This window comes from Schistocerca cancellata, chromosome 2 (genome assembly GCF_023864275.1).
Source record: "Schistocerca cancellata isolate TAMUIC-IGC-003103 chromosome 2, iqSchCanc2.1, whole genome shotgun sequence".
In the NCBI taxonomy this organism is placed as follows: Eukaryota; Metazoa; Arthropoda; class Insecta; order Orthoptera; family Acrididae; genus Schistocerca; species Schistocerca cancellata.
Window position 1 is genome coordinate 203,542,394 of NC_064627.1, and position 20,606 is coordinate 203,562,999.

Here is a 20,606-nt window from a genome sequence, read left to right on the forward strand (position 1 = left end):
GGTCTGTTCTGAGCAAACAGTAAAGGAAAACAAGCAGATATTTGGAGAGGAAATTAAAGTTCAGGGATAAGAAATAAAAACTTTGAGCTTTGCTGATGATACCGTAAATCGGTCAAAGACAGCAAACGACTTCGAAGAGTAGTCGAATGGAATGGACAATATCTTGAAAAGAGATTACAAGATGAACATTAAGAAAAGTAAAATAATTATACTGAAATGTAGATGTATTAAATCAGGTGATGCAGAAGGCATTAGGTTAAGAAATCAGACATTAAAATAGTAGACGAATTTTTTTATTTGGACAGCAAAACAACTTGTGATGAAAGTGGACATAAAGTTCACACTGGTAACAGTAAAAGCGTTTACCTGCATAAGTAGATGCGCGCAGTAGCACGCCGTTTCCGAGATTTATTGAGTCGCGCCAGCCCCGGATCGAATACACTGAGCGTATTGACGATGCTTAGATGTAGTCTTTAAGTGGTTTCCCTCATCCAGATAGGTGAATACCGGGCTGGTACTCATATCACGCCTCAGTTACACCATTCGCTAACACGTGGAACACGTCTCACCCTTTCACGTGGGATAACAGTAGACGCAGACAGATGGGGTACACATGTTCTGTCCAGGGGAGAAGGGGTGGCAACGGGAAGGGCAACCGGCCACCATCTACCACCAACACTGCGACTCCCAATCACGCCGAACCCCTGAAGATACGGGTTAAGGCCAAGAGAAAAAAAGAAGAACAGCGAGAGAAGCATTTCTGAAAGAGATAACCTTGTTAACATCGAATATATACTTAAGTATCAGTAAACGTCTCCTTACGGTGTTATCGGAAAATTTAGACATATTCGGAAGTGAAACGTGGTCGATAAATACACTGCCGGGAAAAAAAAAAAATTAGTACGCCCTTTTAGAGGTTTCCAGTTCACTCAAGTTTTATTGCTGTTTTAACAGTGTGTGTGGAGTACATGAAGTGATTACCTTTACAGATCAATAGCACAAGTGGTTCTGAGGTGCCAGGTATCGATCCATAACGAAACACCAATATTAGTACGTGGTGCAGCCTCCACAGGCGGCAAAGCAGGCACCGACTGTGGCATCCAGTCGATTTTACAGATAACGAATACTGTGCTGGGATACATTATTGTGCGCCTGTTCGACCTGTTCACGTAGTTCTGTGAGAGTTGTTGGTCGACGGGTCGCACAAGTCACTTCTCGTTCCGTCATATCCCACACGTGCTCGACTGGAGACAAGTCTGAAGATGGTGCTGGCTAGGGAAGTTGTTGCGCGTCTTGCAGAGCACCTTAAGTTTCACGGACAGTGTCTGGGTGAGCATTATCCTGTCGGAATAATACATCACCTCCCTGTTGCAAGATCGGCAAAAGAACGGATCTAACAACATTCTGCACGTACCGAGCGCTGGGTAGCGTCCTCTCCAGAAACAACAAAGGTGAGCGAGAGATAAAGCTTATTGCAGCCTAGACCATAAGGCCTGGGGTGACGCCAACGTGTCTTGGACGAATGGGCTCTACGAGGCTGCACTCAACGGGGCCACGTCGTAGTTGCAACTACCGTCGCTTGCGTGCAGGCAGAGTCTGCTTTCATCGGTGAAGATCGCGACGCGCTGTTTCATCTTCCAAGTGATCGTCTAACGGCAACAGTCAAGTTGTGCACCTCGATGCTGTGGCGTGCATGGCAAACGGGCTAGATAGAGGTGAGCGTGCCCAAAGTCCCGCCGGCCGTGGTGGCCAAGCGGTTAAAGGCGCTACAGTCTGGAACCGCGCGACCGCTACGGTCGCAGGTTCGAATCCTGCCTCGGGCATGGATGTGTGTGATGTCCTTAGGTTAGTTAGGTTTAATTAGTTCTAAGTTCTAGGCGACTGATGACCTTAGAAGTTAAGTCGCATAGTGCTCAGAGCCATTTGAACCATTTTTGAACCCAAAGTCCCACTGCTAAATAACCACTTCGCAGTAGTGTGTATTGACACAGCTGTGTTCACGAGCCCTCTTGCGTGTACGATCTGCCACTGCTGCCCTTACAATACAATAGGGGCGTCTGTACTGCGTGGACGTCCAGTACCTCCCCTACAGGTGTGAGAATGTTGATGTGATCACGGACACCAGCGTCGTTGCTCAAGTGGCGCAACACGTTTAACTTGTGTGGCAGTTCTCCGAAGGGGCCATACCGCCCCCAGGAAGGCTACAATTTGACCCCTTTCGAAGTTGCTGAGTTGGCTGTAGGAATCACGAGTGCATCACTGTGACATGGTTGCCTGCTTCCTTCACACATTTGCACCACACTGAGCCTTCTGATTGCCAGTATTCCCTATAAAAGGGCAGACACAGATGGCGCTCTGGTAGCTATCCCACTATTCTATGTGTTGGCGCACGACGTTGAAACCATTATCGGTACATCTACTATCACCCAGATGGCATACACTGTCATCGAATCAAAATCGACGTCTTATTTCAACATGTACTACTTTTTTCTGGCAGTGTAGTTCAGACAAGATGAGAATAGAAACTTTTGAACTGTGGTGCGGAGAAGAATACTGAAGATTAGGTAGTAGTTAGAATAACTAATAAATAGATACTGAAACGAACTGAAGGAGAAAGAAAATTATAGCATAACTTGATCAAAAGAAGAGATTGGTGAATAAGAAACATCTTGTGCTAGCAATGAATCGTCTTTTTGGTAATGGAAGGAAGTGCAGAAGAAACATTGTACAGTGAGACCAATGCATGAATACTGTAAGCAGGTTCAAATGGGTGTAGGATGCAGCAGTTAATCGGAGGTGAAGAGTCTTGCACAGGATAGAGTGGAGAGCTGCAAAAAACCTGTATTCGGACTCAAGACCACACCACCACCACCAACAACAACAACAGCAACAACAATGAATAAATAATTTATCAATAATCCACTGAAACTTGTACAGAGTAATACTTTCCATCCTAGAAGAAATTATCTTCATTATTCATTCCTAATGCTATGACTGACTCAGAAAAGAACCCAATATCTAGTCTCAAAAATATTTTTATCTCTTTCCCAGTAACATCGAATGTCTGACAGACAGCAAAGCAGTTTTTCAATCTAACCTGAAATCATGTCTTCTGGAAATCCCTCAGGTTAGTTTGGTTTTATATTACATATTGTTTCACTTTTAATATGAATAGTAACAATGACTAACATTTTCACATATATTAAATTGAAGCTATTGCACTAGCAAGTAATCTTTAAACGACAAGAAAACAATCTTACTCACAGACAATTCATATATACATAGCATTTAAAGATACTTGTTGCGCGTCATTTTGTTAGAAATCATGCAAATGATGTATGGAACATGTAAGTAACTGCAATGATACGTAGCAGCCATGTAGTTTTAATTATTGAGGTGCCGGACTATGAATAAGCACAATTTCCGCACAGAATTTTACTAGCTTGGTCTTCTGCAAAGGTTTTGTTTCACAATACTTGTGAAACTGATAGGCAATGTAGACGTTCGAGTGACTAGTTGAATTATGGTTCAAATGGCTCTGAGCACTGTGGGACTTAACATCTATGGTCATCAGTCCCCTACTAGTTGAATTAATAAAATAACATTTACTTCAGCGCTTGAGCGCAATTAAAGAGATATACTCCTGAAATAATTCACTACACAGGCGTTGACTTAACAAACCCACTGGAGTCTTTGGAGAGTAGTAAGAATTAGTCAGGATAAGAAATGATGCAGAACTATTACAGGGAGAGAGTTAAAAATGGCATTTACATCGTTAAAATACCAGTTCAAACGGCTAGTAGGGTTTGGCTTAAAAAAAAAGAAAAGGAAGATGCCAACTTTACTTGTTCAAATAACCATAGGTGTAATAAGCCAGATATGCTCTGAAACTTTTAAAAGGTTACAGCAGAATATAAATGAAAGTTAGTTGTAGTTAAGCGCTGCTAAAACTATGTTCTGCTTCGAAACTCCCTAAATCTTCACAGAAACTTAATAAAAACAATAGTTACAAAATGTCTCACAGCTGAATTAATACATTAAAAACATTAAACACTGTACTTATCACTTAGCAACCGACCCAGAGGAAGATAAGGTGTATATTACAAATATCGGTAATCGATGTCACCCACCGAACTTCAAATGAAGTTGATAAACGCACAATTAAATTATTAACCATGGGAAGCAGAAAAGGTAAACGTTCTGTGCCAAATTTCGTGAAAGATCCGAAGCGATGACAGCAACAAGTTTAACAAAGTACTCACCGAATAATTTTCCTCTGTGATCCTTCTGGAACTAGTATTTCATAGCCTTTGATGTCATGCGCCCGACTTAATACACTCAGAACCGCTTCCCTCACCAGAGAGTTCGCAAGTTACCAATCAGGCCTGAACTGCAGGAAACACACCAGAAATAGAAAGGCGCCAAGAAGAACTTGGTATTTTGGTAGCAACATAGAGCAATGTCCCAATGTACCACGCCTAGCCTATCACCAGAGATCGTGAGGCTGAGAAGGTTATGCGGACGAATCAACAGTGTTTTAGAAAGTATTCCTCGCGCGAAACTCCGCTTGCCGTTTTCTCGCATAATGTACTGCGAACTACGGATGAAGGGCAAGTGGGAGACTCCACATTTCATTTCCGGAAAGCAATTTGACACGGAGCCCCATTCCAGACTGTTAACAAACATATGAGCATATGGAATCGGTTCCCAGTTATGTGAGTGGCTCGAATACTGTTTAAATAATACAACCCAGTACGCTGTCCTCGACAGGAAGTGCTCATCAGAGACAAGGATATAGCCAGCGGTGCCCCAGTGAAGTGTCGTAGACCGCCATTACTTTCTGTATACATAAATAATGTGACGGACAGGGTGGGCAGCAATCTGCGGTTGTTTGCTGATGATGCTGTGGTGTATGGTGTAACGTCTACGCTCTGGCGTACGTTAACTCTTTAAAGCCTGTACTATGGTAAGTTGACGGGCTTCACCTTATAAGAAAGGATTTTAGTAAATATGTTGACCGCGTGTACCTGAATGGAGGCAAAATCAGACTTACGCCCACTCAGTAATAACAATGGTACGTCAAGCAAGTCTAAAGTGCAACTACACATTAGTACGGGCAAGAAACATACACAGCAGATGCTACCTATTGTTAATAATACGGTCGCCAGCCTAATTAGGCATTAACTGAGTTTTTTTCCTGTACAAGTGGATGTACGTGCAAGCATAACAACACGTAGTAATACTGCATTATATGGTAAATTTTAGAATCAGAAAAATCTACTGAACTAATATTTTCACTTTCTGTACTAATTTGGACAAGCTATAAATACACAACATTACACTATAATGTTTACTACAAACTGCGTTTTGTCTATTGATCCGACTGAAATCGGGCATAGGTTACCCTAGAAATAGCACTTTTGAAACACACATACAATGTCAATTTTAAGAAGGGTAAAACTCTGATAAATTTAGGTTTTATATTGACTTTAACTTTGCTGGTCAAATCAGTTCAGTACACTTCAGAATTCAAATGAATAGAAAAGAAAAAAGGGGGGGGGACCCTGAAACTATTATGATCACTGTAGTGAAAGTTTGATTATTGAGAGAATTAAGCATTCAAGATTTCCAAAATATGATTTACCGCTCTTTTTGTCTTATTTCCTGCTCATTTAACTACCGTTATTTTTGTCTCAATTTAAATAAACTTCATTACTAAACCAATTTCAACATTATCTTCCAACTTGGTCAGACCTATATTATTCGTCCAGTATTTCATTAACAACAAAGTTCTTTAAACATCATTCTAACATAGATAGGTCTGCAGGTAATTATTATTAACATAAACTTTAAATCTTCATCTTGGGACACTCGGATTGCACAACATGTGGAAAGGACCCTGTCTAGGTTAGTTGTGAGGATAATTAATTGATAGGACAGTTCTGGTAAAATTTAAGTTGTTATTGAACAGTATGTAGCAAAAGTAACACTGGTCCACACGAATACAGTACTAAAAGTTTCAACCTGTTCGTATCGATGAGGCGGTCGGCAGGCGGCGAGATGGCGAGGCACAAAGCACACGTGCAATTACAGCAATGGCTCATGAAATATCGGCACTTTACTTCTTCATGGCGTCGCAATGCTTTTCCATTTAGTGCCTATGGAATATTGTCATGCAGTATAGACGTCGGAAACAGCGCATCCGAGGCTCAACGAAACCACTTTTTCCAGGAGAGCCTCCTCGATCCAGCACGTGTTTCTCAGATCGATGCCCAACTCCGACTAACTCTGCTGAGCCCGTTGTGTCGTACCGTGCCCCTGTGCATTTTCCCGCGCTCGCCTGCCTCAACCTTTTACCGCTCCCCTACAGACAGGGTATTCACCAAAGGTTTTACATTCCACATATTGCCTACGTATGGACCAGGCGTACAAATACAACTTTCACATCTTACAATAGTTTCAACATTAAGTACACTTCCCTTCGATTACAACATTACTTGAAATTTGACATAAATATTAAAATTTACATCGAAAATTGTTTACAGTTTCTTTAACATAATGGCATGAAACAAAAAAGAAACGAAATCAGAATATCGATTATACTAATTTATTGAAATTCAGAAGAAAAAAATTTATTACATATACAGTAGGATAACGTTAGTGTTGTTACAATGGGAACGTGTCAAACTTGACTGACTGTATAAGGACAGAAGATGACTTAGAGAAACATTTCTTGTTGGTGTGATGAATGGCAGCTAGCTCTAAATGTAGAAACATGTAAGTTACTGAAAATGAGTAGGAAAAACAAATCACATGTTCGGATACTGTATTATTAGGACTGATGACCATAGATGTTAAGTCCCATAGTGCTCAGAGCCATTTGAACCATTTGTATTATTAGTGTCCTGCTTTACACACTCGCGTCGTTTAAATATCTGGGCGTAACGTTGCAAAGCGATATGAAATGGAACGAGCATGTGAGAACTGTGGTAGGGAGAAATTTGCAAACGTGTGGTTCATCTGTAAAGGAGACCGCAAGTAGGAGGCTAGTGTGGCCTATTCTTGAATATCGCTCGAGTTTTTCATGTCCGTACCGGATAGGATTTAAGGCAGACATCGAAGAAATTCAGAGCCAGGCCGCTAGATTTGTTACCAGTTGGTTCGAACAACATGAAATTGTCACGGAGATGTTTTGGGAGCTCGAATGGAACTACCGGGAGGGTCGGCTGAGTTCGTTTCGAGGAACGCTATTGAGAAAATTTATAGGGCCGACATTTGAAGCTGAAGGGGCTGAAAGATTCTACTGCCGCCAACACACGTTTCGCTTGAGAACCACGAAAATAAAACACGAGAAACTAGGGCTCATACGGAGGCATATAGACAGTGGTTTCCCCTCGCATTATTTGCAAATGGAACAGGGAAAGAAATGACTATTAATGGTACAGAGTACTCTCCGCCATGCACCACACGGTGTCTTGGGGAGTATGTGTATTGTTTCAAGTTATTGGCTTCCGGGCAGTGCCCATTCAGATATTTCAATAGTAATATCAGTGATGATGATGCGAATGTAAGGACAACACAACGTCCCGTACCTAAGCGGAGCAAATATTCGACCCGGCCGGGAATCGAACCCAAGCCATTTTTCTTAGCAACCTACCGCTCTGACTGAGGGTTAGTGTTTAGATGTAGATATAGACTCACTGCTGTACGTGACACTTCAAGCGTGTTTGACCGATCCGCTTAAGTCGGCGTTGTGCTGGCTGCCCCCTGTAGACGCAGAATGTAAACGCGGTCTCGCCAGTTAGGAAAAGATTTACTGACATATACTATCGATCCTGCGCATTTTCACAGGTCAAGCAACTTTCGCATAAAAATCTCAGTTCCCCAATACCATACAGATAAACTGAGGCCTTCAATTTGCTTTGACCATAACAAAGACAAAATGACTGGTCTACTCCATCTCATCATACACTGTTACTCTAAAATGTACCTGATTTGACTGATTCCAGCTGTGACTAATATATCTGATGTCAGGGACTACAACATTCCAAGCCAAGGCACGTAACTGTCTCCGTCTCCTCAAACTCCTCTCTGGTCGGACATGGGGATTAGACCCTTCCACTGTCCTAGAAACCTGTAAGTCCCTCATCTGCACCGTCCTATGTTATGCTCACCCCACCTGGATCACCGCCCCCCCCCCCCCCCACATACATCAAATCCCTCCAAATCCTTGAGCACCATGCACTCTGCCTTGCTTCTCACATCTGTCTCCCGTCCCCCACACCAATCCTTTATGATCTGATTCCCTTCCCCCATCTCCTCCTGTTCCTTGAACGCATATGGATCCTATACATCTCCCGCAAACTGGATGCGCCCCTTCCTTTGGTTTCCCCCATCCTCTCCAACCCTAGCCCGCTGCCACACCTGTACCACACTGTCCTGCCTGATCTCCATCTCCACATGCTCCATACCCTCACTCAAGGTGGCTTCCACCAACTCCCCCTCCTAGATGTTGTCCTCGTGCCTTCCATCTAGCCCTCCGACCAGATCTAATCCCTCCTTCTTCTCCCCCCCCCCTTTCCTCAGGGCTTCCTCTCTCCCTCCCTCTCCCACTTCCCTTCTTCCTCCTTTTCTCCTGCCGAACACCTTCTTTCTCCTTTTCACCTGTCCTCAGGCTTCTGGCTCCTTTCCTTCTCTCTTTCCCCCTACCGTCTCTCCCCCCTTTTCTTTACCCCTCTCCTCCCTTCACCCAGAGGTAGGTCCCCTTCAGTGCAGTGATATTTAACGTTTTCGTGGTGGTGTCAGTGTTTCTCCAGTGCTGTGTACAGTGCTACGTTCCACCAGCACCAACAGTGTCGCCAGCATCATTCATTTGTGTTCCCACTGTGGTGTTTCTTTGCTTTCGTGTTGACTCACAGTATTCATTCTCCACATGTGTGTGTGGCTCTCGTCTATGTTGTTTTTAAATCTACCATTTATACTTATATATTTTTGTTCTTGTTTATTCGTCACTTTATACCATTCTAAGTTATGTGTTCTTTTTCTCATTTCTTCTGTAACTCTCTTGGCTGAAGAGCAGCGTATTGTGCCGCTGCCAGCCCATCCCATTTTGGGGAGTGAAATAACAATAAAAAAACTACAAAATTTTGCCTTTCACTTAATTCACAAACTCACATATCTATACGTCAAGTGCTAATTCCCTGTGTTTTAGTGTATGGACTTCCTTATAGACAGTCGCATTGGCTTCCAAAAGATAAATATTGGAAATAACTGCTAACACTGCCAGATAAGGCACTAAATGAGGATGTTCATAAAAAACGCGCACAGTATTTAAAAGTCATACCAAATCCACAATTTTCAAGATACGGCAATGAAATTTTGTACCATGCATTATATGAAATTAATACATTTACTGTTCCTTGAACTACATATAACTTCTTTTACAGAATTTCAAAATTTTATTTTGGAATAGTATATGTACCTTTTACCCAGAAACTACTGAAGAGATTTCTATAAAATTTTCTCTATTTAATCTCTTTGTATATAGTAAGCTTCTCTCATGAGGTTTTGTAATATATCGAATAGGAGAATTTTTTATAATTTTCTAATCATAATTCTGTAAGTACAATATAAAATTCATGCAAAATTCCAAGAACTTTGGCCCACATCTCTGCTTACACTCAGAATTTTAAAAGATAATATATATACTTAGAAGATAATACTTATATGGTTTATAGAAATAAATGTACGAAATTTTGTAACCCTAGCCTTCATAGTTTCTGAGAAAAGGTACGTAAACCTAAAAAAGCATAATTTTCAGGAAGTACAACTTAAAGTTCAACCTAAAGTTTTTTTTTCTGATGCCACCTTTTAGAAGGCCCCAGATTTGTACTACAGGTCCACTTTCCCCTCAAGGATTCTCCTCTGGTTTACTGTTTTCTGCCTTATTTTCTTCACCAAGTCTTCAACTAACTTTTCAGTTGCAGAGAGGCCCTGTAAATTTATTTTTGTAGTGATTTCTTGAGTGAAAGTTCTTAGCTTAAAACCCTTTCTCTCCAATACCTTCATCCTCCCTACATTCCCATCATTAAATACAAGAACTGCATTATAAAGTTTTTAACATGTCTTCGTTGACAGCGACCGCTTACAAGGCAAAATTAAAGCTATGAGAGCTCTCGGTCGCAAAAATGAAGTCTTTTGACCGAGGTGTCGACACTACTAAGAGTGTCTCCATCAGAAGTAAAACACTGAAATTGGCATGTCACGTATAAAACAAATATCAAGGAATGTAATTCTACCGTAGCTCTACACGTGTGAGCAGCCCATAGTGGCTTGCCTTCTACGTTTTCTACTTTGAAATGTTGTGACTAGAGCTTTATCGCTTGATATTTATTTTATACCTGACATGCCAGTTTGAGAGTTTTACTTCTCATGAAGGCACTCTTAGTAGTGCTTAGACCTAGGTCAAAAGACTTCATTTTTGCGACCGAGGGCTGTTATTGCTTTAATTTTTCTGCATTATAAGTTGCAATTCTAACAACTGTAGCAGATTAAAATGTGGCAAAACAAGGATTGCTTCCTCATAAACAAAGCGCAGGTTTGTTATTGCTCCTAAGATATGGTACGGTGTCACAGATAATGTATAAAAGTAAAGAATATATTTCACAACCTTCTAGATGCATCCCGTGCAAGAATGCTGGAAAGAAATCCACGGAATTGTTGTTCACCTAGCTAGTATTGAAATGTTGCTCCAAATAGCGAACGTGGCAGGAAGGTCGCGTCATAGTTTAATTATTTTTGGCTTACTTCGGGTGCGATTTAATTACTGAAGCATCGGGAACTTATTGTCCGTGAGTTATTCTTATAAATGAAAAAGAAATTGAAAGTTGACATTCCCGGTCACTTTCATGAACGTCCCCCCCCCCCCCTTAACATGAGGAGTAATGGCTTTCTAGGGACACAACTATGTTTGCGACAGCCTCTCTATTCAGGCTGCCTCTGACTGGCAAAATGCTTTAAGTCCAGCCGAAAACCAAGCGATATGTCGTGGAAAAATTTTTTTTCTTTTGTAAACATCAGTGTGACACGGCATCGAAAGTTTATTTCAGCGTCTAGAAACACTGAATCTAGTGGGTTGCTCTGTCACTGGCTCTTAGGCAGAATTAAATGTAAAATCTTTGGCGCCAGTCCGTGGTCGTGCTACTGGCCAAACTTCAGGTGGAGTGCACATTCTCATCGCTGCAGCACTAGCAGAGGAGGAGGGTGGCACCTAAGCCCGGTAGCATTTTACCCCAAAGAAACGATTACAGTACCCATTTGATAATAGGAAAAGTGAACCTGTGACCATTCTGGAGGAACTGGAACGAAGGATAATTCGTCTCCTATGCAGGTTGAACCCGTGGCCTCCCAAGCCAGAGTCTATTGTTCTATCCACTAGACCACCACGGCCACAACACTAGCTTTTAGCGTATCATATGTGAACACGTGAATTGGATTTAACATGACCGATGTATTCGGAATCCATGTTGCTTACTGTTGTGAGGGTCCATTATGTTCGAACACAGAGTAAGTTCTTGATCTCCAAATATACGCGAGTATTATAGGACACATATATGCTCCGATAGTGTTGTTATAAATGTTATCTACGTTATTAATACTGTTGGAAAACCGGAAAAGAAGCGAAATGTTTGGTATATGCCAAAGGACGTTGAAAATTAGGTGAACTGATCAGAAATGAGGGGGCGGTCTGCCGAATCGGCGAGGAAAGAAACATGTGCAAAGAACTGAGAAGAAGTTAGGATAGATTCAGAGGACTTCTGTTAAGACGTAAGGGAATAACTCTCATGCTACTGGAGGGAGTAGTAAAGGGTAAAATCTGTAGGGGAAGTCAGAGATTGCAATACAACCAACAAATAATTGAGCACTTTCAGTGCAAATGCTACTCGGAGGTCATAGGTGATGATGTTGGTGTAAGATGGGGGGGGAGTTGCATATAAACCCAGTCAGTACTATTATGGGAAGAAAGGAAGCACCCATAAGACAGAAGAATATAATATGAAACTTCATGCGCTGAGAGGATGATTGTAGTGATAGCAAGATCGACTCAAATTTACAAAGAAAGTGGCAGTAGCAGCCCACATACCAGTATGAGGTTACACCCTTCTGGCCTGGATACTTTTACTGATTTGGTTAGGAAGTTTATCATTAAGGAGTTGTCTCCTCTCCTGAGGCAAGTTGACCAACAGCCTTTGTAACTGGTCCTTGAAATCTTGGATACTGGCAATGGGACAGAGTTGACGTGCAAACTGGTCCTATAAATGTTCCTTCGGGGACAGATCTAGGGATCTTGCTGACCACGGATTAACTGAAGATAACGCTGACAATTAATGTACACACGTGCCATATGTGGACGAGCATTATCTTTTGTGCGAGAGTTAACACAAGAGGGCACAAAATGCCCATGACTTACTATTCTCTCAATCACTACCAGCCTTGACCTTAAGTTCTGACAGATGGCTCTGCTCACCATGTCACCAGAAGTTGCATGTTCTGCCTCACCAAAACAACGGTCACTGCCGCACTCACCAACAATAGTCATGTGCAGAACCACAATTCATTGCTGTTATCAATTCAACGCCATTCATTACCATTCCATGCTTATAGATCGTGAGACTACTCCAAATGCAGCCTTTAGTGGAGTGATGTTAACAGTAGCCTACACTTGGAATGGTACTTCCCTAGTCTGGTCTCAGAACAGTGGTGTAAGATGACACCGAATGTTTCAGAGAGTCCATTATTACTTCTTGGATGTCAAATGCTGAAGTGAAGAGGTTACGATGTGCTTTGTGCACAATACGGCGATCCTCTCTTGTGGTGGTCAGACGTGGTTGACCACAAGTTTGACGAGGAATATGGCTGTCCTAACGTTTGGACGCAGTCCAATATCCGGCCACTATCGTATCCTAATCCCCCGAAAATCTGAATGCAGCACGATTCGATTAGCGGGCTAAACGGAGACTCACAGTGAGCCCCTTTCAAACTCAGCTGCCAATAACGTTGTCTCAAGTGGGTAAGTGGTGTCTTCGTGTCCTTCACAGTGATCACTCAACATTTATCACTTTTCACGCCCTTTATATATCCTTCGGGGCATGGTAACAACATTAAACAGGAAAAACACTATTGCGGACGATCTACTTGTCATAGAGAATTGCAGAATACCCGCTGATGGTGTACGGATTTACAATGACGTCTGACCATGTCCCCTCCTTTTGACAGGTAGCGTAGTACACTCCTGGAAATGGAAAAAAGAACACATTGACACCGGTGTGTCAGACCCACCATACTTGCTCCGGACACTGCGAGAGGGCTGTACAAGCAATGATCACACGCACGGCACAGCGGACACACCAGGAACCGCGGTGTTGGCCGTCGAATGGCGCTAGCTGCGCAGCATTTGTGCACCGCCGCCGTCAGTGTCAGCCAGTTTGCCGTGGCATACGGAGCTCCATCGCAGTCTTTAACACTGGTAGCATGCCGCGACAGCGTGGACGTGAACCGTATGTGCAGTTGACGGACTTTGAGCGAGGGCGTATAGTGGGCATGCGGGAGGCCGGGTGGACGTACCATTGAATTGCTCAACACGTGGGGCGTGAGGTCTCCACAGTACATCGATGTTGTCGCCAGTGGTCGGCGGAAGGTGCACGTGCCCGTCGACCTGGGACCGGACCGCAGCGACGCACGGATGCACGCCAAGATCGTAGGATCCTACGCAGTGCCGTAGGGGACCGCACCGCCACTTCCCAGCAAATTAGGGACACTGTTGCTCCTGGGGTATCGGCGAGGACCATTCGCAACCGTCTCCATGAAGCTGGGCTACGGTCCCGCACACCGTTAGTAAGTCAAGGTGGAAATGGCATGGCAAGCCGTTCCACAGGACTACATCCAGCATCTCTACGATCGTCTCCATGGGAGAATAGCAGCCTGCATTGCTGCGAAAGGTGGATATACACTGTACTAGTGCCGACATTGTGCATGCTCTGTTGCCTGTGTCTATGTGCCCGTGGTTCTGTCAGTGTGATCATGTGATGTATCTGACCCCAGGAATGTGTCAATAAAGTTTCCCCTTCCTGGGACAATGAATTCACGGTGTTCTTATTTCAATTTCCAGGAGTGTATAAAGTTATCGGGTTTCAAGCACCACGTTTCGAAGACTATCACTCCTGTCAACTTGTGGTGAAGCGTCTTTTCGTAGGTAATCCAACTTCTCCGCGCACTACACGGCAATTGGGAATTGTGACAGGGTCTGCACTCGAGACTTAGAATGTTCCATCATACTCTACATCGGGTGCCGTCTGGATGCCACTATCCTTGGGGATCTAGCTTCCAAATGTAACCTGTAACTGGTACCAAACACATTTCAGTTGGGAACAACCGTCTCTGTTTGGGAGGCCATCATTCCTGTTAATTCCGAAGTCTTCCTTTAGTATGTCCCAAAATCAAATGGCCGTGCACAGTACTTTGTCCCGTTCCCAATCGAACATATGGCCTGCTGTCCAAGCTAAAATCAGCAGCTCCCGAGTTATGTATGCCGGACAAAAAGTTACTCACCTGCAGGAGACATCAAAACATCGTCAAAATCTTTGATGACAGCCTCATTTCGCGAGGAAGAGAATCTTCTTTTTGCATGTTCTATCCAGTTGAAGCCACTCATTGATGATTAGGTCAGCAAAGCTATGAAGCTACAGTGACGTTAGCAACGTTTACCCCGTGTTTTCTATAGCATTAAGAAAGGGCGAATTAGTAGAACACTCTAGATAAGAGAGAGAGTGCCCGCTTATTCGTCAAAGCAAAACAGTACGTCAGGAGGCCTGTGAACAAAACTGTCGTCATCTTCGAAGACAGGGGCGTCCACAGTACACACATATTTAAGATGTAGAAGCAACGCCAACATTTGATCACAGATAACGTAGAAATAATCCATGTTCAGCGTAATCTGAATGAGTGAGTCGAGGACATGGTACAAAAAATAGTAAACACAACTCACTTAGGACACCCTGCTGTGACAGCCACTTGTTGATCATAACATTATCTGGTTGTGCAGGCAACGAGTCGTTCTCCCATTTCCAAAGGAAATATATTGCAGTTTCAATGCCGCAATTACACTGAACGCCTATCATATGAAAAGCAACAACAACGTGATTCCTCAAACAATAGACACGACTGAATCTTCCTGGCAGATTAGACACGCCTGCATTCATTTACCATCCAGTCTCGAAGTTTCTTGACCCACTGAAGACGTGCAAATTCGCGTGCCACGTTTTGCGAGATGCCGACCTGAAAATACATTGCATTCAGGTTTGTTCACAGATCGGTTTCTGGTTGAGACGCATCTTTGTGAACTGACAGCAGCAATTCGTGTCGGGTTTGTAATCGATTAGCACTGAAAAAGGGATCCCACGAGGGGAACCGGCTGCTAGGGGATAAAATTGCTCTTTCCCAAAAATTTTAAATTTTGAATGACGTGGTAATTACACAAACAGATAAAATATAACTATTCTTAAGACTGTTTATGATCTTTAAATTTTTCAAATGCTTTTACACAACTGCTATGGGATAGCAATATGCACATATACACATGCTGATAGTCTCGCGTACGCGAGGTATAAAAGGGCATCGCTTTGGTGGAGTTGGTATTTGTACTCATGAGATTCATGTGAAAAGGTTTCCGAAATGACGGGAATTGACAGACTTCGAACGCGGAATGGTATTGGAGCAAAACGCACGGGACATTTCATTTTGGAAATTGTTAAGGAATTCAATATTCCGGTGTCCACAGTGTTAAGAGTGTGCCGAGAACACCATATTTCAGGCATTACCTCTTACACGAGTAACGCAGTGACCAACAGAATTAACATAACGACCTAAAGTTATCAGTGCTAACAGGCAAGCAACACTGCATGAAATAATCGCAGAAATCAATGTGGAACGTACGACGAACGTATCGATTAGAACAATGTTGCAAATTCTGGAGCGAATGGGCTATGGCAGTAGACGACCGACGCGAGTGCGTTTGCTAACGGCACAACATCGTCTGCTGTGTCTCTCCTGCGCTCGTGACCATATCGGTTGGAGCCTAGACGACTGGTCAGATGAGTCTCGATTTCAGTTGGTAAGAGCTGATGATAGGGTTCGACTGTGGTGCTCACCTCACAAAGCCATGGATCGAAGTTGTCAACAAGGCACTGTGCAAGCTGGTGGTGGCTCTATAATGGTGTGGGCTGTGTTTATGTGACGTGAACCGTGTCCTCTGGTCCAACGGAACCGATCTTTGATTGGGAATTGTCATACTCGGTTACTTGGAGACCATTTGCAGCCATTCGTAAACTTCATGTTCCCAAACAACGATGGAATTTTTATGGGTCAATGTGCCATGTTACTAGGCCACAATTGTTCGCGACTTGTTTTAAGAACATTCTGGACAGTTCGAGCGAATGATTTGGCTACCCATATCGCCCGAGTTAAATCTCACTGAATATTCAGTGGACATAATCGTAAGCACCGGCAACACTTTCGCATTTGTGGGTGGCTTCAGTGGCAGCATGGGTTAATATATCTGCAGGGGACGTCCAATGACTTGTTGAGTCCATGCCACGTCAATTTGCTGCACTAAGCCACGAAAAAGGAGGACGGACACGACAGTAGGAGGTAGCTCATGACTTTTGTCATCTCTGTGTTATCATGGATGACGATGTTGATGCTGTTATGATGTAATGATTGTGCTGCTGACGCATCAAAAAGGTCATGCCCATGATTCAGTTGGAATAATGAGTAGACCCTACTACGATGGAGCTCGGTGGAGCCATAGGAAACCACTAACATAATTTGAGAGGGAGGAAGGAAGAGGGACAAAACCGAAGAATGGGGTGAACAGGAGCGTTGGTGATGAAGGCAAGGAGGGTATGTCTTGGAGCGGATTTCATCTCTTGGTAGTGGATATTGGTCGAACGTTCGGTGGGAGAGAATGAATAAGGCATGAAGGTGCGTGGAAGGTAAGATATTAGCATTATGGCGCAACGAGGTACCTGAATAGGGGATTGGTGGGTAGCAAATTGATTGTTTTGACTTTTTTCAGTTAAAGTGATGGATTCTAATGTATTCCAAGAAAAGAAGGTGTGTGAAATGGAGAGGTAGTGTGGGAATAGAACTTATTAACGTAGGTAGTTCCGGGACGTGAAGCGATTGTATGTCTTTCTAGGATTTAAAGGGATTCCCAGAACTTAGGGAGACGAAGTTGTAGACAGCATTGTCATAAGCTTGGATTGGGAAGATGATAGGTTTTTCGCCAAGGATAATGATAGAATGATGTAGATTCCAGGTCTTGCCTGTTGGTAGCTTAAGCCTGTATAGGGTTTCGTGTACGATGTTGAGAAGGTGTGCTTTCCATATTAGTTTTCTGTCGAAGGTTAGTCTAAAATATTTTCTTTACTTTCTTTGTTAGTTAGAGTGATGAACTAGTTGTAGATGGAGAGTTGGAAATCTGCAAGGAAGCAATTGTAGAGTGATGTGGCCAAGGATTGTGGCTTTGTTTCTCTATTGATTTGCTTGAAGGTCCCACTTGTTACACCACTCGATGAAGAGAGACATTCGGACGAAAGGCAACGAGATTGTAATTATTCAGCTGTTGTGTTATTTCCACTATTGCAGGACATCCAGGATTTCATGGACGGGGCGCAACACGGAGTGATCTACTTCAGTCTCGGCTCCAACGTCAAGAGTAATGCGTTGCCTTGGGAGAAGATACAGGCCTTCCTGGATGCGTTTCGAGAGCTGCCACAGCGAGTCCTTTGGAAATGGGAGAACGACTCGTTGCCTGGACAACCAGATAATGTTATGATCAACAAGTGGCTGCCACAGCAGGGTGTCCTAAGTGAGTTGTGTTTACTATTTTTGTTTTTGTACGTCCAGTCTTCTGACTGAAGGTTTGAGGGACTTGGGCCATTCACTTATGTAAAAATGAAATGGAAAACTGCAGCCGTCCTTCCGATGTTATTTATTATATAGCTACCAGTTCCGGTGATTCAGTACACCATCTTTAGGCCTTAACTGTATACACAGTCCTATCTGTGGCTAACATCCATGAGCTGGTTTCCGTAGACTATAACAACGATGTTGTGACTCTAGCCACCAGGCAGGTACTGCGATCTATCTACATAACAAAAGAAGGAACTCCCATATATTTAGTGAATTAAAGATTCTTCCAAAATGCTTTTTTATTCCAGTCTCTGATCACAAATGAATTCTTTAGACGATGACCATCTTCAGAACTAAAATATATACATCTAGTGAGCAGTGTGTCTTTTAACATAAAACAGCAATCTGTATCACAATATACTGTCATACACCAGGGAAATGTACAGATAAATTATGGTATAACGTACCTTTTTTACACTATGTCCTAAAGTGATACGGCCATAATGGCATCGTCAAAACATATAAATATAATCAGCATAGCATCGTCACAAGGATTTAAAATATGGTGTAGACTAGGCCACATCGTCCACATAGTGATTATTGCCAACTAGCTACTGAGGTGCAGTAGCATCCAGAACCCTGTTTACCTACACCCTCCCTAGGTGTCTCTACTGTGGGCTTGCTTATATGTAGTCATCATTTACGCAAAAACATAATCTGATAAAAGCACATTAGATAAAATGCATGTAGCAGACTTATTAAAATTGATGACTATCATAGAAACCAACTGTGATACATTAAAAGATGAATGCAGTTATCCATGTAAAATTATTAAAAGAAAATATATGAAGAGTATAGATCCTGCCCTTATTTTTTATGGTGAATTTACGGTCAACAATTCATATAGCGTAATACACTGCCTGTGGCAACCTATAAATTACTTAAGAAAGATAAAATGTCTATATGACGGCTGAAAAAGAGACAGATCAATGAACAGCGCCCTCTGTTGGGTCGACCGCTAGGATCTTACGTAGGCGCGCACCGATCGTAAGAACTTAACCAATAGAGGGCTTCACATACATCGTGACATGTCTCCCACAGAAAACTTTTAAACAACGTATAAGCATTCAATAAATAAAACTATATAGTTTGGCTATACATTCCACGAGTAGGTAGGAGATAATCAGTTACAATATTAGAGCGACTACTGTGCGGAAGTAAGGGAACTGCCTTCTGTCATCAACATAACTCATCAAGTAAGGCCAGGTATACATACGCGATGCTTTATTTGGTTATTGTAATATGTTATCAAACGAAGCAAAGCAGGCGTGGGGTACCCTAGGGGGTTCATGCCTTTTGGCTTTGTAAATTTTTAACTTGAACAAGTCGAGAGCGCGACCCTTCTCTGCCCTGTGTAAAATACGCATACAACTCTCGCTATTTCTTCCAAAACTTCAAAGACGATTTTCTCTAGAATTTGTGAGAGCTGGATCGACATGCTTCGGTTGATTGATATTCGAGCTATGAACTTCACGTACCGTAAAAAGAAAAAATTATCATGTAGGCTTGTCGTTAGCACCTCGCGAAGGCAGTCAGGCGAGTCGATGTCTGCATGTTGCAGCGGTAGCCGGCGGTGCAGCCTTCTCCGGCTGCCGCTCGGAGGGCTCCCGCCGCTCTCGCTAGCGACCGTCCGCCTTCTCCCGAACAAGACGCCCTGTCTGGTGTCTCCTACACCACTGTGCCCCACAGAGAGCCTTTCTGACTGTCCCTCACATTTCTCTTTATAAATGTCGTGTGGCTAGGGCCTGCCGTCGGATAGACCGTTCGCCGGGTGCAGATCTTTCGATTTGACGCCACTTCGGTGACTTCTGCGTCGATGGGGATGATATGTGATGATTAGGACAACACAACACCCAGTCCCTAAGCAGGGAAAATCTCCGACCCACCCAGGAATCGAACCCGGGCTCTTACGATGACACTTTGTCGCACTGACCATTTTTTTTTAATCTCATTTTGTTCGTTTTTGGTCGTTGTATTTGTTCTGGAAGGATGTCCCTTCACACTTGTTCAAGTTCGTCATTCACCCATTCACTCAGTTATTTTGTTACAGAGGGCAGCTATCCCTCCCACCGAACACGCTGAGCTACCGTGCCGGCTATTACACATTAATGTGACAAACGCCTGTGTTCTATGTCGACATGCAATAACAGACGGTAGGTGGCAGCACTAGCAATGGAAGATCTACAGGGTGTAAATTTTAAGTTGGCAAACCAGAATAACTCAAAAAATAAGCTTCACACGAAAAAATGCGTAGATTCCAAAGTTGATTATTTTCGAGGGGGACATCTGCTGGTGCTAAAATTAGCCCGCCACCCCAGCCCCCTGAGGATTGGGTGGGAGGCAACTTTAAAATTTCAAATGGGAACACCCATTTTTTATTGCAGAATCAGATTCTACATAAAAAGACTACGTCCATTTTGTCTTAAACATTTGTTTTGATTCTTGGTAGTTTGCGCTGTAATTCAAGAAAATCCATGTTCTCATTTTTGCGAGGAACATGGTTACGGATAAATAAAAAATAATTATTTACTTCGTAAACTTTGATTCGTTGAAACTGAAACTCTCCTTCTCTCCCC

General features: G+C 42.9%; 1 protein-coding gene across 1 annotated transcript in view; it reads left to right on the forward strand.

Moving 5' to 3' along the window:
• The window catches only part of LOC126144504 (UDP-glycosyltransferase UGT5-like), a 142,869-nt gene that overhangs the window by 83,914 nt on the left and 38,349 nt on the right, over window positions 1-20,606 (forward strand). The window contains exon 5 of the mRNA XM_049915495.1: window positions 17,704-17,926. Within this exon, the coding sequence (XP_049771452.1) occupies window positions 17,704-17,926 (223 nt within the window). The remainder of the gene's footprint in view (window positions 1-17,703; window positions 17,927-20,606) is intronic.